Genomic DNA, 27,531 nt, shown 5'->3' with positions numbered 1-27,531 from the left:
CTCCCCTTGTGCCTTATTTTCCTCAAGAGTGTCCCCCCCCCACCCTTCTACATATTTTTCCCTCTCCCATGTCTGCCCAGTCTTTCTCTATTCCTCCAGGGAACCTCTTTTGCCTTCTGCCCAAGGGCGGCCCTGGTGACAGGGTCTCAGGACTGCTGGCCCTGTAGTCCGCCTTTTCCAGAGGGCCCGCATTAACAGGCTAGCTGCCTTTCTCCCAGGTTGCTTCCCTTGGCCCCACCTAGCCTCCTCTTCCCAGGGCTCAGGCTTCTGCAGAGGCGACACCATGGCAACCAGAGAAGAGGATTCTGGGAAGGGTCAGTGAAATGGTCCTACAAACCACCATTCCCCCACCCCTCCTTCCCTCAGTGCCCCCAAGGAGGGAAGTAACTAGAGGAGTTCTTCACGCTGAGGTGTCATCAACTAGCAGCTCTGAGGTCAGCTGTCGCACATGATTTGCCAGGCCCCATGACACCATCAAGGTCTAATTTCAGAAGCAAGCAACTAAATATATCAAAGTTGATGAATAATCATCTCTCCCACTCAGGTGGGACTCTAAGGAGGCAGTGTGGCCTGAAGGGTAGGAACAGAGGCTTCTGAAACAGATTTGGGTTCAAGTTCTACCTCAGCCAGTCTTTGCCTGTGTGGTCTTAGGCAGGTGATATTCTGTGCCTCAGTTTCCCCACTTAGAGAACAGTCAGAGTAATAGCAGCTTTTTCAGAGGGCTGTGAAGAGGCAGTGGGGAATGTGTGGACAGTCATTCTTAGGCCAGTGCCTGGGCCACAGGGACTGTGTGACTTCTGCTGTTCCCTCTTCTGAGGCAGCTCTGCTTAGGGCGTAGTCACAGCAAGGTGGCCTGGCTCAGGGAGCCAAGGCATCATAGGGGCTGTCCAAGGAAGTGCATGCAGCACAGCGCTGGGGAAAGAGGAGCATGCCAGAGATCCAGGAGAAAGGGTGGCAGAATTCCAGCCCTCCCATTTTCTTCTTGGGGAAGTTTATCCCAAGAATGTTCCCTTTGAGGGCCTTCCCTGGTGGCGCAGCAGTTGAGCGCTGGGCTGATGCCTGCAGCCTCTGCAGCGCTGGTTCGATCCCTGCAGGGTCCCACATGGCACGCAGACCTCTCCTGCTGTGCTGCTGCTCCCCTCAGCAGTGTGTTTCGTCAGTCTGCCTGTTCTGTTCCCTGCTCTGGCTCTGGTGAATTTTCTGACCCTCCTGCGCTTCTGACTATACCCAGTGCTTGTATAAATAAATAAATCTTAAAAAAAAAAAAAAGAGAATGTTTCCTTTGAGCTGCTTTATAGGGGAGACAGGTGTGATTTGCATGCACCCAGCCCTTTCCTGCCCATTCCTCACTTTCCTCCCCAGAAACAGACCCCCTCCCCCATCCTCAGCCCCTGGGAGCTTCCTAATGAAAGTGACTTTTCTGGCCCTGGCTGTGACTGAACTCTCGTCCAATTGGCCTTCTCCATCCCCAAGATCTTCACTTTTCTCCCCTAACCTACTGGGTTTTAAGTCATTTACAAGTTGTTCAGAGGCTCAGCATTATAATCAGATCCTATGGTGCATGCCACTTATGTGGTTTCTAAAATTTCGGCCCCAAAGGAGAGAAACCCTTCAGTGATGGAAAAACAAATAATAATGAGAATACCTAAGCAGGGAGGCAGGTATTGCATTTCCTGATTTATAAATATACCTGATGCTTAAGAAAATGTGTTCCCAAACTTTATGCTTCCAGAATTGACTCTTTAAAAAAAAAAAGGTTGTTCATCACTTTTAGGAATTGACATGCTGTCCCTCCTGGTGTGTTTGCTTTTTGAAAAGGACACAGAAAGAGAATGAATAAGTGACTACTTAATATGTCGGGGGTGGATGAATGTTGTGAGGAACACGTGTAGCAGGGAAAGTTTGAAAGGGATGGAGGTGGGGAGGGTATGCATCTTAAATAGAGGTCCGGGAAGGCCTCTTGTGAAAGAACTGAAGGGAGTGATGGAGGGAGCTCTGGGAAGAATAATCCAGCAGGCAGCTGTTAGTGCAAAGGTCCTGAGGCCAGCTTAATGAACAGCAAAGAAAGTAGTGTAGCCATAGTGGGTAGCAGAACAACAGAACACACATTGAGGATGGAAGCAGGTGTCAGGAGGTGTAGCCTGTTATTGAATAAATTATTGACTCCAAGTGGGATGGGAGCCAGTGTGGGCTTTGGAGCAGAGGATGGTCGCTATAGTGCAGGCAGGCAGCAGGGCAGAGCAAGCAGGGGGTCAGGGGCTCGGGGGCTGGCAGATGAATTTATTTTTAAAGATTTATTTATTTTTATACAAGAGCTGGGGTACAGGCCAGAGACGCGGGAGGTTGAGAAGATTCACCAGAGACAGAGCAGGGAGCAGAATAGGCAGACTAACGAAATACACTGCTGAGGGGAGCTGAGACAGGAGAGGTCTGCTGTGCCATGTGGGATTCTCGCCAGCTGGCGGGGATTGAACCAGCAATGCAGAGGCTGTGGACAGCTTCACTGGCAGATTAATCTTGACTCTCTTTGGGCTCTCTCTGGCATTCTCTGGTGGCCTCTTCCTCTAGCTGTCACTTGTCCTCTTGTAATCAGTCTGCCCTCTCTGAGGAACACTGCCCTTTTACCACCCCCCCACCCCCGCCGCCTCCAGACTCAGGAGTGCATATTTGCATGTGTGTGCATATGCACGTATCCACACCCATGCTCAGGTGTCCACCATCAGGCATGCGTGCTCTGAGCCCACGCTCCCAAGTGCCTCCTGCATTCAAAGCTGCAAGTGATAGCCACAGAGGCCAGCGGCATAAAAGCCTGAGCATCTTCATTTACTCTACAGTTGGGTTCTGACACAGCATTGCACAGGATCTCTTTGACTGCTTGTGGAGAACAGACTATTAGGCAAGGGAGGATACAGGGTGGGTCTGTCAGGAAGCTGCTGTAATAATCGAGGCAGGAGATGATGGTGGCGGCTAAGACAAGGGTGGCTTCCTAGGGGTCAGATTCAGGGTTGGTTTGGAAGGTTGAACTGGTTGATTGGGTGTGGGGTGTGAGAGAAGGACAGAAGTAGGGAAAATTCCCAGATTTCTGGTTGATGGTCAGCAGGGCTCAGTGTGTTTTCATTAATGGGAGGGGGCCCTAAGGACTTGGGGGTGGTGGTGGGCAGTACGTGCTATCCTCTTGAGGACAATGGGTATGGACAGAGGCATAGAAGTAATCAGGCCCTTAGATCTCAGATCCATGGCTTTTAAATCTCAGAGCTGGGTCTCCCCTGGTGGCGTAGGCAGTTGAGTGCTGTGCTGCGAAGCTGTCCGTAGCCTCTCTGTAGCCTCTGCAGCGCTGGTTTGATCCCAGCTGGCCGGCGAGGGTCCCACATGGTGCAGCAGACCTCTCCTGTCTCGGCTGCTGCTCCCCTCAGCAGTGTATTTCGGCATCTGCCTGTTCTGTTCCCCACTCTGTCTCTGGTGAATCCTCTCACCCTCCCGCGCATCTGGCCTGTACCCCGGTTCTCGTATAAATAAATAAATCTTTAAAAAAAAGATAAATAAATCTCAGAGCTAATTCTCCTCCAGCCTCCAGAGCTGGGGCAAAGTTCTGGCTTGGAGGAACCACGTAACTCCATAGGCAGAGGAGGCTCTAAGAGGTTTCAGGTGGCCCCATTATGACACCCATAATTCCACCCCTCAGTTGGGTGGGGTGATGCCTGGGAACCCACGGTGGCCTGGAGAAGGGGGCATCAGAGTGTTGCTTGGTGATAGTAAGCCCCCCAGTATACTGTCCTTCCCTCCCCTGCCCATCCGTCCTGGAGTCTAGGCTCCACCTGCTCTCAAATTGCAAGATTGATTTTGCTTTCAGGGTTGTTATTGTTATTATTATCCACTTAAACAACTTCATTGGAAAAAAAGGCACCCAATGACCATCAAACATTAACCATTCATTCGGAAGTCTCTGCCCACACCTGTCGATATATTTTTACATGGTAATAAACAGTGGTTGGTTCTGCTTTCTCCGCCGACTTTATCTCCTGCACACGTCTCCTGGTATTGACCGAGCCCTCAGACCTGTCACTTTTAATGGCCAAGGGGCACCCCCTGCATTGATGTGCAGGCAGTTTGGTCACTGTTTCCCCAATGCCGGGCATGTGGGCAGGCACCAATTTTCCCTTCTAAATAACTCTGCCCGTGAATATCCTTATGTGAATTACTTGCTCCTCTTAAATGATTTCCTTGGGGCCTATTCCCCAAAGTGAGATTGCCTAATAGGTCATAGGATAGGAACAGCTTTATGGTTCTCATTTTGCTCTGCTCAGTTGTGCTGCAAAAAAGTTGGAGCCAGCCTTGAACACAGCCCAGCCACAATGGATTTTATCATTTTAATTTATTTTCACTGGTTTAACAGGTGCATTCTGACCTGCTGCTTAACTTCTAATTTTTATTCTTGAAGCCATATTTGGGTCTTTCGGCACCTAATAATAACAAGACCCTACCTGTGCAGAACAGTTTACATGACACTTTCTGACATATCATCTCATTTAATAAGATACCACCAGCCTGATATCATTGGCCTGTTTGATATGGTGAAATGGGGGGGGTTCAGTCAAGTGAAGTGATGGAGTGGAGTGTCCAACCAGTTCTTGCATGTGTGGGTAGAAAGGACTCCCAACCACCTGTCACTGCCCATTTTTTTCTGAGGACTAGAGTCCCCTGATGCCCATTTCAGCCAAAATCTAGTGCCTTAGTCCTCTTGTCTCCCTTTCGTTCCCACAGCCAGGCCTGCACCAGTTCCCAAGCTGGGCAGTGCTCTTCAAAGATGGGTCCCAGCTCCATGGGGATTGGAGGAAGCCACTGGAATTTTGGATCAGGCAGGGTTTGGGGGTTCTTTGCTTCAGCAAAGTCACTGCTTTCTCCAGTCCTTGGCTCCAGATAGCTCTGTGTAGGCTCTGCGTTCTGGGCTGGTGGCCTGGAACTGGCAGTGTGTTTTGGGTCCCACCCAGGATATCCCTCCTCCCCAGGGTTGGTCACAAGTGCCCTGGAGCCCCAGTACCTGAGCCTTGGGTGTCTAGGGACCAGGTCACTGAGGAGGGAGGGGGCTGTCAGGCTCCACATTGGAAGCTGCAATTCTCAGACTTCTGGGACCTATTCATGGCAGGCACACCTCGATGTGTGGGTTTGTTTTTATTCTGCTTTCTTCTAACTACACTTCTAGATTATCCACCAGACACCACTTGCCGTGTTCAGGGGAAGCCCATGTTTATTGTAGTGAACACTTGCCATAGGAGGCACGCTTATGCCCATTTTGTAGTCAGGAAATGGAGGCTTTTGACCAGAGAGTTAAATGATCTGCCCCAGGTCACACAGCAATTACTGCAAACCCTGGATGAGAACCCACATCCAGCTCTGCCCTTCTCAAAGGCTGAGGCCGATAGGTTTGCTTGGCAGGTGGGGCGTGGGTTATATATAGTGTCGGCCCTGCTGCCAGGACCTGGGGCCAGATGAACCCCCATAACTGGGTCTCCAGACTGATAGTGCTTGGTGGGTTTGGGTGATTGGGACTCATGCAGGAAAATTTTACCTGAGTACCCCATGTCCCTGGGCCCTCCATCCTGAGCCAGGTAGCCTCAGCATGTCTTGGGTTCCTCAAAACCATATCCTCATGGGTGGTGGCACCTCTCTCCTGCCATCCTGACCTTCCCCCACTGTAGTTAACTCTTTTATCTCATCTTGATGTTCTTGTTTCTTGGGATTACAACTCCTGACCACCCCTCCTGGTAGACTTCCCCCCCCCAGTAGACCCCCTCATTCAGTTTTTTTTTTTAAAGATTTATTTATTTATGCACACAAGACCTGGGGTACAGGCCAGAGGTGTGGGGGGTGAGAGGATTCACCAAAGGCAGAGTGGGGAGCAGAACAGGCAGATAGACCAAAGTACACTGCTGAGGGGAGCAGTGGGTGAGTCAGGAGAGGTCTGCCGTGCCATGTGGGTAGCTCCCTGGCTGGGGATCGAGCTCGTGCTGCAGTTGCTACAGATAGCTTCATAGGTTGCATCTTAACCCCTTGTGCCACCAGGAAGCACCCCCCTCCTCATTCAGTTTTACATTTCCCTCTTGCATGCCTTTGGGACAGGTTCCCAAAAGGTTCTGTGCTATACTGTCAAGTGGAAAGGGAATTGACATTTTTGGAGCACCTACTGGGTACTTAGTCATTGTGCTTATGTGCCCAGTGTGATGATCTCCTTCATAATGCCCACAACTCAGAATTTATTTCCACTAAGAACTGGGCTATAGTATTAACCCCACTCTGCAGATGAAGATACTGAGGTTTTGAGAGGTTAAATAACTTGCCCAAGGTCACATAGTCACTCTGTGACAGAGTTCCTACCTCCTGTCCCTTACCCCATGCCATTGGGTGGCCTCTCAGACCAGCATTCATGGTCTTACATCAAGCAGTGCCCAACTTGAGGCACATGCCTTTCTGCTCTCTCTTCCCTGAGTGTCCTGCTAGGTGCCCTCATTGTTGAGGATTTTGATACTGGAGTTTTGGAGTCCAGTAGAGAGAAAATCCTTTCATAGCTTCCCACCAGGGGATCTGAGAGTCCTCAAGTAGAAAGCTTTCCCGATGGCCTGTCCCAGCATCCCAGAGTTTTATAAGTGGTTATATAGCTGAGACTTCATACATAGCCAGTGAAGATTCTATGAGCATAGAATCTTCTGGCACTTTCAAAACCTGCTTGCCTTCCGATAAGACTGGGATGTGGGTGCCATGATGCCGAACATTCCCCAGGACCAGCTGCCACCCTTAGCAGAGAGGGTTATCAAGAATGCCAGGCTCTGCCAGAAGCACCAGGCTTTGCAAATGGAACCTGGACCTGCAAACAGAGCAGGCTCGGCAAGCCGGATCAGGTCTGCATCTGTCTATGAAAGCAGCAGCTGATTTTATGCTCACTCATGGTGACAGGGTGGCAGCCTGTGCCCTGATCTTTTCAGTGATGGCTGCTCTCCATATTCAGTGACATCACCCTTGTACCCAGAGGTCAGATATATATATATATATCTCACCCTTGTACCCAGAGGTCAGACATACACACACACACACACACACACATGCACACATATTCAGATGGGGGGTGGGGAGGTGGGCAGATTTTTGCAGTCAATAGGGAGCCTGGATGAATATGGGTTTGCTTTTGATGAGCAAAACCCTTGTGGTGAGAGCAGACATGAGCATGGTCCAGCAAGGGCAGGACAGAGATTCCTCCCTGGGGAGGGCTGTGCCTTTGGGGGCTGCCCAGCCTAGTGCTGACCTAATGCATGATCACGTTGCACATGTGAGCTGCTCAGGCCACGTGACAGAAGGAATCGGTGACTCACTTGCAAGTTAACAGGAAATGATGTGTGCCCTTTGAAGAGTTGGGAGGCCAGGTAGCCAGAGAGGGAGGATGGAGAGGGAAGCACCTTGGACCTAGGTCTCGTGACTTCAGAGAATGCCCAGAAGCGAGCTGCTGCTGCCCCTCAAGATGACGGGCATTAAGGTCAGCCCAGAGGACATGGTGTGGGGTGGGTGGCAATGTGTCAAACTAGTTTCCCTGGCAGAGAAATGGCACATCCCCCAGACTCAGAGCCCTCCTGAGAAGTCACCAGGTCTACCCAGCTGGCTGTGAATGGATGACAAATGTCAGCTAACTCTGCAGACCATGAGGGCTGTGGGGAAGGCAGGGCAAACCCCACTACAGAAAGCACTGAAGGGTGGGGTTCATTTACCTGAGCAGTCCATGGTCAAAGGCCCACGGTCTGCAGGAGAGACTTGGAGTAGCAGGAGGAACCATCCAGGCTTCTGCCCCGAGAGTCTCCTCCCAGACCCCGACTGCCATTCTCTGATCAGCTAATTAAAAGAGAAAAGCCTGTTAATATTTCAGCACTGTTAACTCTGCTAAATTATTAAGTGTCCATTTGCATTACATGCATAAAAGGATCGATAAACATGTGCGGACCAGGAGCTGGGAGGGCGAGAGAGGTATAGTTTCTAAGGATGCTGCACAGGACTGGCCCAACCAACAACCCAGAGACATGTAGGTCCTGCACTTGAGCCCTGAGTCCCGAGCACCATGCCCCCTACATGGGGGTCTGCACACAAGTGAGAGTCAGACCCACTCCACACCAGCGGAGTGTCCTCAGGCAACTTACTTAACCTTGCTGAGGCTCAGTTTCTCCATCTGAAAAATAAGAATGGTAACAGGCTTGTTGTGAGCAATAAATAAGATAATTGATATAAGCCAAAGCTGGCACAGAGTAAATTGTTGTTATAATATGTCTCTATTGTTATAGGAATATATTATGTATTATTGGGTGGATTGTATTATGTGGGTGGAGGTGGGGGGAGATGTGAGTCATAACAGGGTCTCCAGCTCGGCACACAACCCCTCCTCTCAGCACGCCTTCACGGGCCTTGTCCTTAACCCAGCTCTTCTAGACGGTAAGCGGTCCTGGTGCAGGGCTGGGTGCCAGAGCGCCCTGGATCCCTAGCTCCAAACTCAGTACTTCACACTCACAAGATTTGCTGGATGACTGTCTGGGGGAAGCCACCGCCAGAACACAGATCCTGCTTCCATAGCCCCTGGCCCAGAACACAGTGATACTTGTGGGAGGTGGTTAGGGGGGTGGTGTTTCTCCTGCTCTCTGGTAACCCCACTGAGGTGGGAAAGTCTTGCAGCACCTTCTTCTTTTCTCTCCTTGCCTCCCCTCACCCCACACTCTGCTCTGTTGGGAAGGAGGAAGAGGACAATAGCCCCCACCACGATTCACCTTTTAAGATGCAGGCCAGGGAGGAAAGCTGAAGCAAAGCTTTTAATCACGGTTTCCATCTACTTTGCTGAATGCCTGCCTTATGTGGTTCTATGGCCTACTGACTCCCCACCCCACCATGTGCACTTAACAGCCCTCCTTACCCCTCAGCTGGCAGCTGGGGAGCAAATTCTCTTATGGGAAGATGAGGGTTCTTGGTGAAATTCCCCTTCTTGATTCTAGTGAGAATTCACCTTAACATGAGTCCTTGAGAATTTGTGCCTTCCCTTCCTGGGCTTTAGGGATGCTGGCAGTGCCCACCATCTCCTCCAATTTGGGGTGAACACTTTTTAGGGAATAAAGGAATGAGTTGATAGGCCAGAAGCACTTTGGTTCTGCCAGAGACACTTTCTACCTTGACTGTCCTTGTTAGCATGCCGCCCCGAGGGTGCCATCTCTCATTGCTGCTCCACTGTTCTCCGCCAAGGGGCAGAGGCGGGGGCGTGCTCCATGGCTTACAGCTGTTAGTTTTGTGCTGTGCTTTAGATCAGCATTCTCCACTCATTTTAAAAAGAGCACTTCTATCTTACAAGATGTTAAGAGATACTCTGGGAAGAAAGGCTTTATGGTCAAATAAATTTGGAAAGTACTAGATTCAACCAAGTCACCTGTTTTCTGCAGGACTTTTCAGAGTCTTTAATGATATACTCTGTGCTGAGTCTCTGAGAGGGGAAACATGCAGTGTCCTTATCAGACAGTGAAAGTCTTCTGCGATGGACCGTGGATGCACATTATGCACAGAGGTTTTCCTTATCTGTGGGGTTTGTTGATAGAACTCTGAAGAGTGAAACAGGAGGTCCCACAGACCAGAGGCAGGGAAACATACTTGGCTGCCACCCCTGTCCTTTTCACTGTCCCCCAGGGTGGTGTCAGGCATAGATGTTAAAGTCTAGCTGCGCCCCTGAAATTCCTTGTTACAGACTCTGAGGCCCTGAAGAGCCAGAACCTGTGCATTCGTATAGACCTGGGGCTATGCATTCCAACAGGCTCCTCTGGTGACACAGGCAGGGGTGGGAAGTCTGTGGAGGACTGGGCAGTGCACAGCATCCTAGGCTAGCAGGTGGAAGACCTGGGTTCGAGTCCCAACTCTGCTAGTGTCCTGTCTCAGGGAGTGACTTGGGCAGGGCATTCCCTTCTCTGGAACTGTTTCCTTGATTGCTCAAGGAGACTAAATACAACTTGCCCTTCTGCCTTTCAGAACTGAGGGGAGGAGCCTGGAAATAAGCTGCACCCCAGGAATGGACCAACTCTCATCATCTGTGGCAGCTAAGGCAGTGTCCTTCCATGCAAAGTGTTTGCAGGCTCCTGGAAAAGGGGTTCTTGAGAGGAGGGCAGGATTATTTATAGGATACTATGCTGGCTGTTTAGACTAAGGACCATGTACCAGATGCTGTTTTAAACACTTGATGTGCGTTTACCTATTTATTCCTCTCACAACCCCATTTTACAAGTGAGACAGCTAAGGCTTAAGTAGCTTGCTGAAAGTCACAAAGTAACTTGCTGAAAGCTGAGTGTGCTAGTGTGGGAAGAGGGAAGGTCAGGAAAGGCCTCCATCCCTCTTGTCCTGTTTTCCCATTCCCCGAAGCCCTGCACAGCCCTCAACATAAATTTTGAATATATTCATGAAATATCCCTACCGGGTTTAATATTTGCTTTGAACAACTCTATCCCTGGGACATAGAGGGAACTTCAGAGGGTGGTCTCCTGTCCCCAAATCCTGCTTCCATTTAATCATGCCAGGAGCTGTCACTTATTGAGGGAGCACATACTGCTTGACCATATGTTTTACAAATATTGTATTAAACTCTCATACCAGCCCTGGGAGAAGGCGTCATTATTCCCACTTTACAAGAGGCTGAGATACTCAGAGAAGTTAAGTAACTTGCCCAAATCACCCAGCTAGCAGGGTGGGTGATTAGCGCCAGGAATTAGTCCTAGATGTGGGACTTCTCTGCCCTGCTTTTTCCATCCCTCCAAAGCAGATCTCTCCTCTGCCCACTGTTCCTGGTCACATCGCCTGCTTTAGAGTTGTCATAGCACTCACCACACTCTGAAACCATCTTGTTCATTTCTGCTTCCTTGTTTGCTGTCTGTCTCCCCAACAATGCTCTTTCAGAGCTGCCCTTGTTTGCTTTCCATGACAGTCTCTCCAGCACCCAGCACAGTGACTGGCTCGAAGCATTTGTTGTTTGACCCACTGAATGAAGGGATTATGTCATGGAGCCTCTTGACACACACCCTGGCCTGGTTGCCTTTGGAAACAGAGGATGTTGCCGCTGGCACTGCCTTCCTGGGGTGTGCAGAACTGGAGGTTGAGGTTATGTGGGTGCCTGTGACTTCATAGGGTCTCCATTGGTTCATGGTTCTAGCCCTTCTAGGGTGAGCAGAGTTGGGGAGACTGACTCAAGCTAAGGGAACTCATCAGAGGATGGTGGGCAAGCTGAAATACCAAGTGAGGGGGCCGGTCCTCCCTCCAGGAGGAAAATCTACACCTAGGAGTCAGCACAGGGAGTGACTTTTCAAGGAGGAGTTGGAGTAAAGGAAGTGGAGACTTGTAATGGTTTGTGTCACCAGCAGAAATAGGATCACCCCATAAGCAAGGTCGAAGGCATTTTTTTTAAAAAAATTGAAATTTAACATAAACATGATAAACTCTTAAGTAAATAACATGATGCATGTCTATCCATCCACATCACTGCTGCTCAGTTTAAGATGTAGAACAGGGCCTCCCCGGTGGCGCAGCGGTTGAGCGCTGGGTTGTGAAGATGCCCGCGGCCTCTGCGGTGCCAGTTCATTCCCCGGCTGCTCCCCGGCCACCAGAGGAGGGTCCCACATGGCGCGCAGACCTCTCCTGCCGCCCGCTGCTCCCCTCAGCAGTGTACTTCGGTCCTTCTGCCTGCTCTGCTCCCCGCTCTGGCTCTGGTGAATTCTCTCACCCTCCTGCGCTTCTGACTGTACCCAGTGCTTGTATAAATAAATAAATAAATAAATCTTTAAAAAAAAAAAGTTTCTTCCATTTTCTAAAAAAAAAAAGATGTAGAACATTTTCATTCCACTGGAAGGGGTCCCACCTTCTCCCCAGAAAGTTCATTTGTGCCCAGCAAATAATCTCCCACCCCTTCCCCCACCCAAGGGCAAACGCTGTTTGTTATTTGTTTTTACTTGTGATTTTAAAAATATGGAACATGTCATGAATTTCTATGCCACCCATGCGCAGGGGCATGCTAATGCTCTCCGTTCCAGTTTTAGTGTTTGTGTTGCTGAAGCCATCAAGGGCAACCGCTGCTTGGATCTCTGTTACTGTAAAGCTGTTTTTTTCCAGTTTTGAATTGCAAATACACGAAAGCACGTACTATTTACTTTTTTGTTTCTGAGTTCTTTCACTGAAATTGTGCCTGGAGATTTGACAGCCTCACTGTGTCTATCAGTAGTAGCTCATTTTTAAAAATTTCTGTGTAATATTCCACTGTGGGAAGATACCAGAATTTTTTGCCTCTGCTACTCTTGATGCCTCTTGCTTTTAGCTATACAAATACAGCTGCTATGAATATTCTGGGACCTACTGTTTGGTGGTGATAGCACTCATTTCTGCTGGGTACATAACCAAGAGTGGAATTGCTGGGTCACGGGGTAGATACATTTGTTTTGTCCAGTAGCTCCTGCCCAAATCTGTCCCAAAGCAGTTCTACCATTTTAAAGCTAAAGAGTCTTTTTTTTTTTTTAAGATTTATTTATTTATGTATACAAGAACTGGGGTATAGGCCAGAGGTGTAGGGGGATGGGGGGATTCACCAGAGACAGAGTGGGGAACAGAACAAGCGGATTGACTGAAATACACTGCTGAAGGGAGCAGTGGACAAGACAGGAGAGGTCTGCTGCATCCTGTGGATAGCTCCCTGGCCAGGGATCGAACTCATACTGAAGTGGCTGTGGATAGCTTCATAGGTTATGTCTTAACCCCTTGGCCACCAGGTAACGGCATCAAAAGGAGTTGGATAGTTTTAATGGTGTCGTCATCCATATGATGATGATCACATCCAAATTTGTGAAGGGCTCCACCTCTGTCTCCATTGAGGAAATACACTGTCAGGTGGCCAGAGGCTTTCTGTCAACTGACAAAGCCCTATATTTTCTGACCTATGTTGGCTGGACCCTAAGAAAGTCCAGCTCTTTTTCAATATTCTTTATCGTCACCAAAGCTTGCCCTTACAACACTGCCTGGCCACAGGCAAGTCACAGTATCCAAGATTACAGTTTATTTTCCATTGGAGCCTGTTAAATCAATATCTTCCTTGTCAAGAGGCACCTCAGGCCTCTTGCAGACATTATGGTCTCATCAGCGGCTGGCATGCATGTCATGCTTTGGTGGGTTGCTTCCTGATGAGATTTCCCAGGTCCTAGGACAGACGGCTGGGACAGACGGCTCTCTCTTGCACGTCGTGGTGATACTGGTGTATTTTCATTCAGGGTATGACAGTTTCAGACCCATTCCCCCAGATTCTTAGATGCTTCTTATTTAGAAACTATACCCTGATTACAAAATTCATAGAAAGTGTCAGTTGAAAAAGATCTCAGAGTTCACCAAATCCACCTCCTCTCTCATGTAAAGAAACTGAGGCCCATGGAAATCTGACTTGCTCAAAGTCAGGCAACTTGCCCCCTGACCACTAGCCTACGATCATTTCTCTGTGGCCACAGGTAAGCAGGATGGTCACCTGGACAATCAGACTCTGGGATGGTGGAGTCAGCACTGTTTGCAGAACCTGCTGTTGTTTGCAGACTTTTGTGGTTTACCATGGCCTCTGTCACTCCCAATTACTGTCCCATGAGCTTTGCGGCCTGCAGCGGGGCTGCCTCTATGGACCCACCTCTGCACTTAGTTCACATCTGCCCCTTCAGCTTTGGTGGGAGAGATATTATTAAGGTGCTACTGTGGCATCTGTGGAACACACTAGAGTTCTACGAAGCACTTTTCATTTATCTTGGGTCATTGCCACATGCACCCCGTGAGTTCTCAGCGCTGGTAGCATTCTCTTCCTTTAGAGATGAGAAAAAGAAGGCCCAAAGGTTTACCCCAGGTAATATACAATCTAGGATTCCGCTCTGGCAATTAACATGAAGTTTGCACTAAGGTCTGTTTTGAAAGCTGCCTCTTCCATAGAGTCTTCTGTGATTCTTCCTTCTGTGATGGGGTTGTCTCTCTCCTCTAACCTCCTAGGATCTGTCTTATGATGCTTAGGACCTTCCCCATGAGATATTCTTGTAAATTCATCCATCTAACATTTACTGAATGCCTGTGGCATTCGAGGCCCTATGCTGGAGATACCTAGATGAAGCTCACAGCCTGGTAAGTGAAAAGACAGGAATCCTGAATTTGATAGCCACAAGATCTGATGCTTTGTTGTTGTGTAAGAGGAGCCATGGTTACAGAAGGATGAGGGTACAGGTCAATCATGGAATGCTTCCTGGAGGAAGTTGCACATTTAATGTATAGTTGTCTCATCTCTGTGTGCCTCTTGAGGACAAAGAATGTTTTCAATTGCTTTTGTCCCTTATGCCCTGGATCAGTACTCCCAACTCCACTCTCTCCACCTTCAGACAAATGTGAATTTGAGGGTCTTACCCTCTTTCCCAGAGCCCCAGCTTTGGTGAGCTCGGGGCTGACTTGCCCTTAAGACAGTGGTGATAGACATGAGGGAAGAGCTGTGAACTTTTCCAGTTCAGTCATTTTCCTTTGGTCCCCCTGAGTCACATCCTAGCCCCAGTGCCCCCGTCCTGTCCAGAAAGGAGCCACAGTATATTAAGAGCTTCTAGGTCCCTGTGAGAACTTCCTTCCCTTGGAGAGGAGGCTTGCACAGCCTCAAGAAGCAAGGGGGGGAAAGTAGCAGGCCTTTGAGGGGACGGTGTATCTGTGGTGATCAGCGGGGATCTGAGGTTAGATTCCCTAAAAGTAGAGCAGAGATGGTGGTGGGTGGGGAGCAGGGGGTGTTGGTTCAGGCAAGTGATTGCTGAGAAAATGCTCTCAGGAGATGATGGAAACAACCAGGCAAAGTGTGGTTCAACCAATTTAGCCTCAGCCTGTTCCCACCGGGGCTCTAGAGTACGAATAGCTCCACAGTCATCCCATCTTGAGGTCTGGGGTCTGTGTCCACCAGTCATTGGGGTGTGTGTGTGTGTGTGTGTGTGTGTGCATGCGAGCATTGGGGAAGAGGGTAAACTATAAGGCATTTCTGGCCCAGGCAGTCCCCACCAGCTAAGGGTGATTTCCTGGGGAAGATGAACTCTGTGTCCCTAGCAGCTAACATTCCCAGCAGCTGGGGGTGGGGTGGGTTGGTGGATAGACCTGTCACATACAGGGACCTGGGTCGGGTACCAGCAGCCCCACCCACAGGGGGCTGCCATGACATGATGCCCATTGAGTAAATACCAATCTGCACAAATTACAAAAAGCCTTCACCTCACCAGCCCAGTGAAGAGCACAGATGTCTTGCAAGGCGCGTGGGGTGGGGAGGAACTGCCCCTTCCCCGAATCCCTGGCCCTTCTGGTTCCGGCTTGGAGGTCTGGGAGAGGCGTTCCTGAACTCAGTGGGGTCAGGCCTCTAGAATGGCGTGGGAGGCCTGGGTTGACCCTTCCCCAGTACACTTAGGAGGCACTGAGCCCCACCTCCGACACTGCTGTCTCTTGCTTAAACCTCCTCTCTCTCCCCCAGCTCCAGCCCAGGCGCAGATCGTGCACGCAGGCCAGGCGTGTGTGGTGAAAGAGGACAACATCAGTGAGCGTGTCTACACCATCCGGGAGGGGGACACCCTCGTGCTGCAGTGCCTTGTCACCGGGCACCCTCGGCCCCAGGTAGGTCCCATCTGGCCTTGCTGGGCCCTCCTGTCCTTGGTGCTGCATGCCCCACCCCCACACTGGGACATGAGCTTGAGTTGCTGGGGACTCGAGCTGACAGCAGCCAGTAAACAGAAGACAGGAGATGATCTGGGGAAATAGCTGGAAAATAAACTCTGTGGAGAAGGGCTGAAGGCTGTGGGCTCACTCACCTGAAAACATTGACAGCCGAGGGGAAAAATCAAATGTCACTTGTTCAATTCTCCATTCCATGTCTCTGGTGAGCAGAAACACCTTCAGATGCAGAGTCAACCAAAGTTTGAGGGTGGCCTGTGTGCCAAACACTCTGCTAGGTGCTTTCTCTATTTTTCCTCTTTGGGTCCTCACATCCATGCTGTGAAGGGGCATTAGTGTCCCCATTTTACAGCAGAGGAAGTCAGAGCACAGAGAGGTTGGGCAGACGCCCAAGGTCAATGGCTCCTGAAAGGGAGGAGAAGAATTTGAATCTAGAACCCGTGTTCTCTGTAGCTGAGGACACTTCCTCCCAGCATTTCTAACATTGGGTTGAGCGCTCCAGGGGTTATCAAAGAGAGAATCCAATCTCTATTTCTGGTAGGCAAGCCCCACACTCTTAGAGTTAAAAGACTCACAGTGACTGGAAGGCAACACATGGTGACTTATCTGGAAAAGCAAGGCGAATTTTGTCCCAGACCAAGTGTGAGGTCCAGGCAGGAAGTGTTGGCCGGTTATCACTGAATGCTGAGGCGAGGAGACAGGTAGCGGGGCCTGCAGGGTGGATAGAATTTTTTGGTGAGTGACTATGATCTTCAGTAGCAGCAGAAGAGGTTTCAATATGATCCTGGGAAACACAGTGAAATGGGAGGTCCTTTTTGGGGATAATTTGGGGGGAGGGAGGACCGTAGTAGATTTGACTTTTGTTGAGCAGATGGACAAGGAAGTCCCTAGGGATTATTTCAACCTGAAACTATTATCACCACTCGCTCCTTCTCAAAGGTTTGTTTAGAAGTGAAACAGCGCCGCAGGCCTTCAGGCTCGTGTCCGTGTCAGTGTGGCTACTGCGGCCAGTCTTCCCTTGCACCGGGGAGGCAGCTGGGCCCTCTCTCTCTCAGGCTGCACTGGCTCTCTTGGTGTGTCCCCTTGTGTACCTTGCATGTGTGTTAGCTGTTATTGTGGCCGTTGCGTGTGTGTCGTGGCTGTGACTGTGCAAACGCACACACCTTTTTCTATTTCCATTGTTTCACTTGTTAACTAGGTTCAAGCCTTTCGTTTCATATTGGATCCTCATTCCCCACACTGAGCCAGCCTCACAGGCCTCTCTTTTTATGTCTCTTACATACGTCTTCTCCTCTCTATTCTTCATTTCCCTTCAGTGCTGTCCTTTGAACCATGACAGTGGGCTCTAACTGGCCTCCCATTCCCCCACATCTCCCTTCCAGGCCATTCTTGCACCCTTCTCTGGAGTTAACATCCCAAACCTGCTGTGTCATCTCACTCCCTTGCTCAGAAGCCTTCATAGCTCTCCATTGCTTACCAGATCCAGTTCAGGCTCCCAGAGATGGAAGGGAAGATGCCCACCATCCAGCCCCTCCCTTTTTTTCCTGTGTGGTCTCCCACTACTCTCTTCCACATACCCTGTGCCCCAGTTGAACTTGCCCAAGTATACCCAGTTTACCCCTGCTTTTGGCATTGTTGCTTACCTTTCCTAAATTGGTCTCTAGCTCCTTTTTTTGCTCATTTCACCACAACAAATATTTATCGAGCACCTGCTAGTGCCATGTCCTTCTATGGCCCCTCAGGACATAGCTTCAGTTTCTGTATCTACAGAGCATCTGGTCTAGTAGGGAAGAGGGAATACTGTCTGATGGATCACGCTGTGGTCAGGATTGGGGACTGAGTGGGCATAGAATTCCCAATCCAAACAAATAGCAAGAAAGAGGAGATCTCTTTTTAGGGGCCTAAACAAAGAAGGAATTCAGAGCTAGGGCAATTGAGGAACTTGGTCCTAGGAGGGACTTGGGCTGCATTCTCACCTCAGGGATAGTGGTGTTAAGACACATGTTGGGGAAAGGTATGAGTAGAGGCCACCAGTTTATTCATGTCTGGAACTACCTAAAGCCATAAGTTCAACAAGAGTGGTACCACCTATGAATTGGAACTAGAAGATCTTTGTTCTACAACCCAGAATCACAGCAGGGTGTGGACTCTCTACTTCGGGATGTGGGTGCAGTCATCTGAGACAGAGCTTGATCCCAAGCCTGTCTCTGTCTTGCACTGTCCAAGGGGTGAAGAAACCCTAACATAAGAAACTAGTATAAAATCTGATTGGAATCTGTGAACCTACATATTTTGGGCATCGACAATCATAAAACTATACCACAGACAGACCTTTAAGGGCCCAAGTGGGACTTCCGTGAAAGATAATTCCCACTTATTACAAACCAGTGCAGTAAAAAATTTAAAACACATTTAAAAATAGAATACCAGGATAGTCAGTTCCTTGATGTAAATAATCACACAATTAATATTGGAGACAGCAGAGATGACAGAGCAACTTGACAGGATCTTTAAAATAACTATGTTGGGCCTCCCTGGTGGCACAAGGGGTTAAGGCACAACCTATGAAGCTATCAACAGCCACTGCAGCACGAGTTCGATCCCCAGCCGGCTAGGGATCGAATACACTGCTCCCCTCAGCAATGTATTTCAGTTGATCTGCCTGCTCTGTTCCCCACTCTGTCTCTGGTGAATCCTCTCACCACCCCCCCCAACACACCTCTGGCCTGTATCCCAGTTCTTGTATGCATAAATAAATAAATCTTTAAAAAATAAAATAAAATAACTATATTTACAATGTTTAAAGAGATAATGGAAGGAACAGAATCTGTAAGACAGTTAAAACCTGATCAGTTAGCTATGGAAAAAAGCAATTAGAAATCCTATAAATAAAAATAATACAGTGGTTTGAAAAATTTGACTTCAATACTATAGTGATAGCTAAAGAGAAAATTACTGAACAGGATGATGGATATGAGGAAATTGGCCACAATGCATTGGAGAAGACAAAGAGATGGAAAACTGTGAACAAGAAGGTGGGAGGGAGGTCAGAATGAGAAACTACAACATAAACTTAGGCATGCTGCGAGGACAGACTAGAGATGACTTAGAGAGCAATTTAGAGATAAGAGCTGAGAATTTTGTAGAACTGAGAAAGCCATGAACCAGGATATAAAGCAAACCATGTCCTAAGCAGTACATAAACTTACCTCATCTAGACAAGTCACAGCAACCTACAAAATGTCAACTACAAAAAGAAAATGAAATTTTTCTGGCCTGTTCTCTCTCCAAAACACCTTCTGACCTAAGTGTGATTGCCTGAAACTGCCCGTAGCCTTCCCAAAGTTTTGTAGTCTCTAGGTGGGGAGGTGATGAGTAGCAACACTGTGGCCTGCAGTGACCCCTCCCTGCACCAAAAGTTTGCCCTTTCACCCACTTCTCCCCAATCTTGTTGTTTTTATGACCTATAACTCGATCTGTTCACTGGGATCAGGGCCCTTGCCCTGTCTCTGTACTAAGAAACACTGACCAACTCTAAGATGGGAAGGTCCCCTGCCCTAATCCTTAAGATATTATCTGGAACCAATCTTCTCAGACCTTTGGTACTTCAGGCAGTAGCTGCAGTTTCTGTGTGACCCTTCATCTTTTCCCATTCTCCAAGGCAGTACTACTAATAACAGAAATTTGAGAGAATAATGTACACCAGGCACCACACATACGTGCTTTCTTTCTAAACCTCACAATAACCTGCAAAGTGGATATTATGATATGTTAGTTTTCCTTTTTTAAAAAGATTTATTTATTTATGTATACAAGAACTGGGGTACAGGCCAGAGGTGCGAGGGTAAGAGGATTCACCAGAGACAGAGTGGTGAACAGATCAGGCAGATTGACTAAAATACACTGCTGAGGGGAGCAGCGGGTGAGACAGGAGAGGTCTGCTGCACCATGTGAGTCACCTCCCTGGCCAGGGATAGAACCTGTGCTGCAGTAGTTGTGGATAGCTTCATAGTGCTGACACTTAACCCTTTGCACCACCAGGGAGTCTCTGATATGTTAGTATTCTATTGCTGCATAATAAATACTCCAAAAACATAGGGACTTCAAAAAAAAAAAAAAAAACAAACAAAAAAACCCTTGTTATCTCACAGTTCCTGCAGGATGGGAATCGAGGAGCCACTTGCCTGGCTAGTTCTGGCTCAGGGTCTCTCAGGAGGCTGCAGTCATCTGAGGACTGACTAGGACTTGAAGGCTCCACTTCCAAGCTAACTCCCCTGGCTGCTGCCCGAGGCTTCTGTCCCTTCATAGGTGGGCTTCTTCACAGGGCTACAGCTGGCTTTCTCCTGAGCAAGTGACTGGGGATGGCGACCAAGATGGATATCAGTCTTTTATAATCTGATCTTGGAAGTGACATACCATCATACCTGGCCTGTCCTACTGGTCACACAGACCATCCCTGGTTGAAAATAGGAAGGGATCCCTGAGGCAGGCATCACTGGGGACCATCATGGAGGCTGGCGACCATACAGACTCTTTCACACATGAGAAATCTGAAACTGAGTGATGAATAACCTACCCAAGTCCCCTAAGCTAGTAAGTGGAATGATAGAACAACTATATTAAGTTAGTCTTCCAGGCGCTAAGTATATACTCATTTACTAGTAACCCTCGGAGCAGGGCAAACATTTTACAGAGGAGGAAAGGAAGACAGAATAAATTAGGTAGCTTGCCCAACCACCCACCATCCAACCACTGCACATACTTTAAAGCCCTTTCCATCTGACCCCAGATTCCCCAAGCTCTTCACCGAGCCTCCTACACCACCTATGCAACCCCAAGAGTCTGTTCGGCTTAGCTTCCTAGGCCTTTGTGTGTCCCCACACAAAGAGTGAAAAGAGTATGGGGCAGAGACAGATGCAGGGCCTTCACCCTGGAGACCCCACCCTCACACAGTGTCTGATTCTGCCCCGCCCGGGGCCAGGTGCGGTGGACCAAGACGGCGGGCAGCGCCTCGGACAAGTTCCAGGAGACCTCTGTGTTCAACGAGACGCTGCGCATCGAGCGCATCGCGCGCACGCAGGGCGGCCGCTACTACTGCAAAGCGGAGAACGGCGTGGGTGTGCCCGCCATCAAGTCCATCCGCGTGGACGTGCAGTGTGAGTCCTGGCCCATCCAGTCCATTCCCGGGTCTGGCATTGGCCCCCAAGGGGTTAGGTAGTGAAGGAGGAGTTGAGGGGAAGATGCAGAAGCAGCACCTTGGTAGAAGACATCTGTAGAAGCTCTTCAGAACTAGACAGGCATCTCTGCTATGTCTCTCACATGGTTCTCTGTGAACCTGGCTACATCCCTCTGAAGTGTTAGGGAGAGCAGGGCAGGATTACACCCATTCCACAGATGAAGAAACTGAGGTAACAAGGCATGGAGACTTGCTCACCCACAGGTCTCCTTATGGTCTGTGTCCTTCCCACAGTAGTACAAGTGTCTGCTTTTGTCCCAGGAGCAACCCAGAGACTTCCCTATGCCACTACCTGCAGGACCAGGTACCCTTCACCCCTTGCTGCTGGTTGGATGCGAAGCCTCTAGACCCTACCTGCTCCATGGATAGTCCCTTTATTTCCAAAGCTATCTCCCCATCCACCTCTATGCCCATCCAGGCTGACCCAGGTACCCAGAAGATGTAAGGCCAGGCTCCAGGGTCTATCTGACATTTTCCTAATGTCTGCAGCAAGCCTAACCATTAAACATTCTCCCCTATAGAGTGGTGAGCACTGGAACCCCACACCTGTTCTGACCTTAGTCAGACACCCAGAGCCCTGCCAAGCCCTGGAACTGAGAGTCATTGGTTCACTACTGTAGTTATTGGAGCAGCAGGGGCTGGTGGGTATGGCCTGGGCTTCACCTTCTTTGCCCTTGGCCTGGTCATCACTTCTGTCCAAGTGGCCCATGTAAGGAGGACAGATTGTAATGGGATGATGGGACATTTGTTCTAGAAAATCAGAATGTGGAGTGTTGGTGCCTCTGGCTCACAACCCTGGCTGCACATTGCAATCTCGAGAGGATCTTTCAAAAAACAATTCTGATGTCTTGTCCCACTTCCAGAGAGTCCCACTTCCAGAGATTCTGATGTAATTGATTGGATGTGGGACCCTGACACTGGGATTTTTTTCCTTAAACTTTTTAAAATGAGAGATTAACCTAAATCCAATAGACTTCAATGATCTTAAGTGTACAGTTCAATGAATTCTTTCTTATTGTACACGCATGTGTAAGCACATCCAGTTGAAGATATATAGCATTTCCAGGACCCTAGAAAGTTCCCTCATGCCCCCTCCCAATCAATGATCCCCCCAGACACAATCACTATTCTGACATCATCAGTGAACTCTGCTAGGCATCAGTCTTAAAAAGAAAATCTCCATGTAATTCTCTTGTGCAAACAGAGGCAAGAACCACTAGTCAGTTTATCGGTGACAGACGGGACTTATTCAGGTCACACTGCAAGTTAGTTAATAGTGAACCTGGGATTTGAACCAGGGTTTCCAGTCTCTGACATATTCCATGCACGTCCCTGGGGAGGGATGAATGGAAAGCCATCAAGTCCAGTCCCCTGCCCTTAACATGTTAGTCAAGCCTGCAGGGCTGGGAGAGCATCTGGGTGCTCTGAGCCTGAGGGTGGCTCAGATCTTCCTAGAGGTTACAGGAGCCCAACACCTCCCCCCCAATCCTGGGTCACCCAGCTCTGACTCCATCAGGGCTATGCCCTTGCAGATCTGGATGAGCCAGTGCTGACGGTGCATCAGACGGTGAGCGATGTTCGAGGCAACTTCTACCAAGAGAAGACGGTGTTCCTGCGCTGCACTGTCAACTCCAACCCACCTGCCCGCTTCATCTGGAAGCGGGGCTCCGACACCCTGTCCCACAGCCAGGACAATGGGGTGGACATCTATGAGCCCCTCTACACCCAGGTCAGGATGGGATGCTGGCCTGGTCTCCTCGAGGCCCCCCCCCACACTCTTCTGCCTGTACCCAACAAGGGAGGGGGGCATGGGGACTGAGCCTCATCACCTGGAGCTCTTGGGCTTGCCAGACTCCAGCAGTTCTCTTCTGGCAGAGGCACGCATTCTAGTTGGGCTTCACACAACTCCAATCTGGTGAAATTGGGACAGATCAGAGAGCAGTGGTGGGAACAGGAAGGCCCCCAAGGCAACATGCTCTCCTGGAAGTTTAGGAAAGGCATTCCCAGAGGTAGGCAAGTCCTTTCTACTCACTGCTGGTGGCAGAGTATTGGGAATCCACAGTAGGTGCAGCAGGAGTTGGGAGCAGAGAGATGACTGCTTGTCATAGGCCCCCTGCCATCCCAGGAGATGGTGATGAAACCGTCCTGGGCTTTCAGAGCTCCACATGAGGCTGCAACCTGAGGGCCAGCTCCATGTTTGTGTGGGTTATAAGACAGAGCAAGATTCCCTTCTTACCCCTCCATTTCCCAGAGTGGAGAAACTGAGACCTGGTCCTGGTTAGGGGGCACCTCAGACCCAGAGAAGCCGAGGGAATGGAGAGTGTGACATCCACCCCAGGCTCAGCCTTCCTGGGGATAAATGGTGTGGAGGTTGGGAAAGAGAGGGATTAGAATAGACATTTGCTTTAACCTCTCGTGCTGGGTGAATGTGTGTGGCGACCCAAGCAGACCCCTCACCCCAGTGGTCCACTGCTGCCCAGGGGGAGACCAAGGTCCTGAAGCTGAAGAACCTGCGGCCCCAGGACTACGCCAGCTATACCTGCCAGGTGTCGGTGCGCAATGTGTGCGGCATCCCCGACAAGGCCATCACCTTCCGGCTCACCAACACTACAGGTAAGGGTACTTCCCCACCCATACCCCTGGCCCTGCTGGACTGACTCCCCAACCAGGAGTCACTGCCCCACCCGTGCCCTAGGCATGGCATCACTGGTGCGGCCCCTCCTCCCCTCTGCATGCTCCCTGCCTTCTCTCCTCTTTCCTCCCCCCAGGCCTTCCCCAACTCCCCTGCTTCCCTACCTCCCTCATTCCCCCACATCCAGCCCTGCTTCACAGTCCCCTTAGACCCCACTCATTGTCCTCTTAGCACCGCCAGCCCTGAAGCTGTCTGTGAACGAAACTCTGGTGGTGAACCCCGGGGAGAATGTGACGGTGCAGTGTCTGCTGACAGGCGGTGACCCCCTCCCCCAGCTGCAGTGGTCCCATGGGCCAGGCCCGCTGCCCCTGGGTGCTTTGGCGCTGGGTGGCACCCTCAGCATCCCTTCAGTGCAGGCCCGAGACTCTGGCTACTACAACTGCACAGCCACCAACAATGTGGGCAACCCTGCCAAGAAGACCGTCAACCTGCTGGTGCGATGTACGTGGCTCCTAAGGGGTGGGAGGGAACTCACAGGGCAGATAGGATCCCCATCCTCCAGGAACTGCCAGTGAAATGGGAAAAGAGCATCTGCTTCCCCTTGGTAGGCGAAACACGCTGAGGAGGCACAGTCCACTTTGATTTCCCTGCAATTCAGGTGTCTGCCAGCAGATGGCAGGGCTAAAATTTGTGTAAAGTTTTATTTACAGTTTGCAATCTACGTTTCCAAATGTAACCGCAACAGTCCCACCCAGGAAGGGCTTTGTAAGAAGAAGGAAGGGCTGGTGTTGGTTACCTACATTTTTTTTTTAAATTGAGCAACTGAGGCTGCAGAAAGCTAAACGTGGGTATGCTAGTCTCCAACAGAAACTTCCTGACTTTCTTCCTATATAATGGTTTCTAGATGATTAAGGAAATTAAAGTGAAAATAACACACATTTCCACATACCTTATATGTAAATCTTTATCAACATTCATTTCTATGAATCTGAAGATGATAACCAAATGTAAAAATGATACAAAACTTGGAGCATGATTAAAGAAATACACTTTCCTTACTAAACTTCAGCCTCACTAGTTAACATTACCTGCTCAATATGATCGTGATTTTGCCACTCTGCTTAAAAGAGGAGAGTTTACATTCTCTCATTTGTTCAACTTTAGGATATTGTATATTAATTAAATACAACATCTGTCAAATTCAATTAAGAGTCTTCTTATGAAATGGACTATGTTCATCTCTCATCCACCTGTCCCTGACCTTCTTCACCAAAAGGAAATACTTCCCTATGACTTTTTACTTAATGGGGGCGAGAAAGAAAGTAGTCAGATTTTTGTCTCTGATGACTACCTTTTCCTTTGGTGGTACTTTTCCCATCAGATTATTTTTCTCCACCTGATTCCATTTGGCCTTTACAATCTGGGTTGATGGCATTGGCATTTCTATCAAATACTTATGGTCACCTCTTAGGGTGATATCCAACCTGCTTTGCCGGGCAGATTTACGGCTGCTGTGCCACTGTTCAGTCCAGTTAGCACCCAACATTAAGTCTTCTCTTGGATTACATCAAATAATATTCAGATTTTTAAGAGGCTAGACTTAAAACTTTTGCAAACTTGTGTTTTTATATAAGTACATGTAAAATAATATTATTTTTATTATGAAATATCACAGACTTTAAAATTGAGCAGACTGGTTGTCAAGAGTCAAACAGGGATAAAATGTGCAAATCAAAATTTCCCCTTCAGGGTCCTCCCCTGGTGGTGCAGGCGGTTGAGCACAGCGCTGTGAAGCTGTCCGCAGTTTCTGCAGTGCCAGTTCGATCCTGGCCAGCCGGTGAGGGTCCCACATGGTGCGGCAGACCTCTCCTGTCACACCCGCTGCTCCCCTCAGCAGTGTATTTTGTCAGTCTGCCTGTTTTGTTCCCCGCACTGTCTCTGGTGAATCCTCTCACGCTCCCGCACATCTGGTCTGTATCCCGGTTCTTGTATAAATAAAAAATAAATCTTTAAAAAAAAAATTTCCCCTTCAGTTTCACTCTCCAGGCAGAACCGCTGTGACCTTCTGTGGCATCTTTCCAAAATTTGTATTTTGCATGTTCAAGGTTTAAAGCAACAATAAAAATAAAACAGTGTAGTGGGTAAGAGAGTAGGCTGAGTTTGAATTCAAGGTTTGCTACTCCTCTGGGTAAGTTAATTAGCTGGTCTGAGCCTCAGTTCCCTCCTTTGTAAGATGGGGACAATAGAGTGCCTCCCTCAAGGAGAGTGGGATGGGTTAAATGAGTAAACCTATGCAAAGTGCTTAGAACAGTGCCTCTCACATAGTGTGTGTTCAGTCAGTAGTAACTGTAATTATTTCTAATGCCATTTTTCTATTTGGAAATGCAACTGAGAAAAGAGAACAATTTCCAAGCCAAGAAAATAAATTAATGTTTCCCCCCCCGGGGGGCAAAGGGGTTGTGACCCCCACCTTCCAGGAGGGCCAGGTCGAGGGAATGAACTAGATTTGGCAAGGGATGGGTCATACCCTCCCTCCCCACCAATTTTGGTCCAGCTCCAGCCACCCTTCCCTTCCCATCCGCCTATAGCCATGAAGAACGCCACATTCCAGATCACCCCAGACGTGATCAAAGAGAGCGAGAATATACAGCTGGGCCAGGACCTGAAGCTGTCATGCCACGTGGATGCAGTACCCCAGGAGAAGGTGACCTACCAGTGGTTCAAGAATGGCAAGCCAGCACGCATGTCCAAGAGGCTGCTGGTGACCCGAAATGACCCCGAGTTGCCTGCTGTCACTAGCAGCCTGGAACTCATTGACCTGCACTTCAGCGACTATGGCACCTACCTGTGTGTGGCTTCCTTCCCAGGGGCACCTGTGCCCGACCTCAGCGTGGAGGTTAACATCTCCTCCGAGACAGGTAGGCAGCTGAGGGGTTTTGTGAAGATATGAGGAAACTGGAGAGACTCATGGAGGGGAGGTGGGGGCAGCAGTTTGAGAACAAACGGAGGTCACCATTTGCTCATGCCACACACATTTATTAAGTGCCTATTTTATGTCAGGCACTGTATTAGGTGCTGGGTTAGAATGGTGGGTAAAGCAGGACTGCCTTCATTGAACTTATAGGAAAGTAGATATTTTTCATATATCTCATAAATCAACATATCATGGCAAACTATAATACATGAGGGTCAGGAAAGAATCTGTGGCCTGGCATATGAAAGAGGAGCAGGAGTTTACTAGCAAAGGAAAGCAAGGGAGAGTGGAAGAGAAAGGCAAGCCAAATAATCAGCCTGTGCAAAGGCACTGAGGCAGGAGATTGTGTGGACTATTTTGAGAAATGTAGGAAGGAGAGTGTGGCTGGGAGAAGGGAGTGAGAGTAGAGGTTGACAGGGGCCAGATTATGCCGGGGATTTGGGCTTTAGTCCAATAATACAAATAATAATGGAATAAAATGGCTAACATTTATTGAGTATTTACTATGTGGGATTTCATATTTATCTCATTTGTCTCCATGATTTGCCTTATAAGGTAAATCAATTTATTTTCTAATTTTAAAGATGAAGAAACGTACCCAAGGTAGCACAATAATAAATGGGGGAGCTGCCATTCAAACCCAGGCAGTCTGACTTCAGGGCCTGTCCTCAGCAGTCCCCTCTCTCCCCCACCTTGAAAGGTTTACTCTGAGGATGACAAGAGCTTGGAGGGAACGACTTTGGGGAGGGCCTCTAGAATCTCATCTCCAGCCCTAGCACCTTGCACTTAGGAGCTACCTAACTTTGGCTATGCTTCTTCAACTCTGTGGGCCTCAGCTTCTCCATGAAAGACTGAGCTGGATAGCCTTGGAGATCACTCTCATCCTGACAGCTGCACAAGGAGAGGCCAGGTGAAGCTGCAGGAGTCAGGAAAGGCTTCCAGAAGAGTGAC

At 49.1% G+C, this 27,531-nt stretch overlaps 1 protein-coding gene and 1 pseudogene across 1 annotated transcript in view; one reads left to right on the top strand and one right to left on the bottom strand.

Annotated features, from left to right (window-relative positions):
* The window catches only part of MDGA1 (MAM domain containing glycosylphosphatidylinositol anchor 1), a 61,658-nt gene that overhangs the window by 16,417 nt on the left and 17,710 nt on the right, over nt 1-27,531 (top strand). Inside the window, exons 2-7 of the mRNA XM_037519630.2 lie at nt 15,542-15,681; nt 20,720-20,894; nt 22,507-22,703; nt 23,455-23,587; nt 23,838-24,107; nt 26,195-26,524. Coding sequence (XP_037375527.1) covers nt 15,542-15,681; nt 20,720-20,894; nt 22,507-22,703; nt 23,455-23,587; nt 23,838-24,107; nt 26,195-26,524 — 1,245 coding nt within the window. The remainder of the gene's footprint in view (nt 1-15,541; nt 15,682-20,719; nt 20,895-22,506; nt 22,704-23,454; nt 23,588-23,837; nt 24,108-26,194; nt 26,525-27,531) is intronic.
* On the bottom strand, nt 12,004-12,101 carry LOC119253612 (U6 spliceosomal RNA; annotated as a pseudogene).

Source organism: Talpa occidentalis, unplaced genomic scaffold, assembly GCF_014898055.3.
Source record: "Talpa occidentalis isolate TD23 unplaced genomic scaffold, MPIMG_talOcc4v2.1 talOcc4.2, whole genome shotgun sequence".
Classification (NCBI taxonomy): domain Eukaryota; kingdom Metazoa; phylum Chordata; class Mammalia; order Eulipotyphla; family Talpidae; genus Talpa; species Talpa occidentalis.
This window is presented reverse-complemented; position numbering and strand designations above follow the sequence as displayed.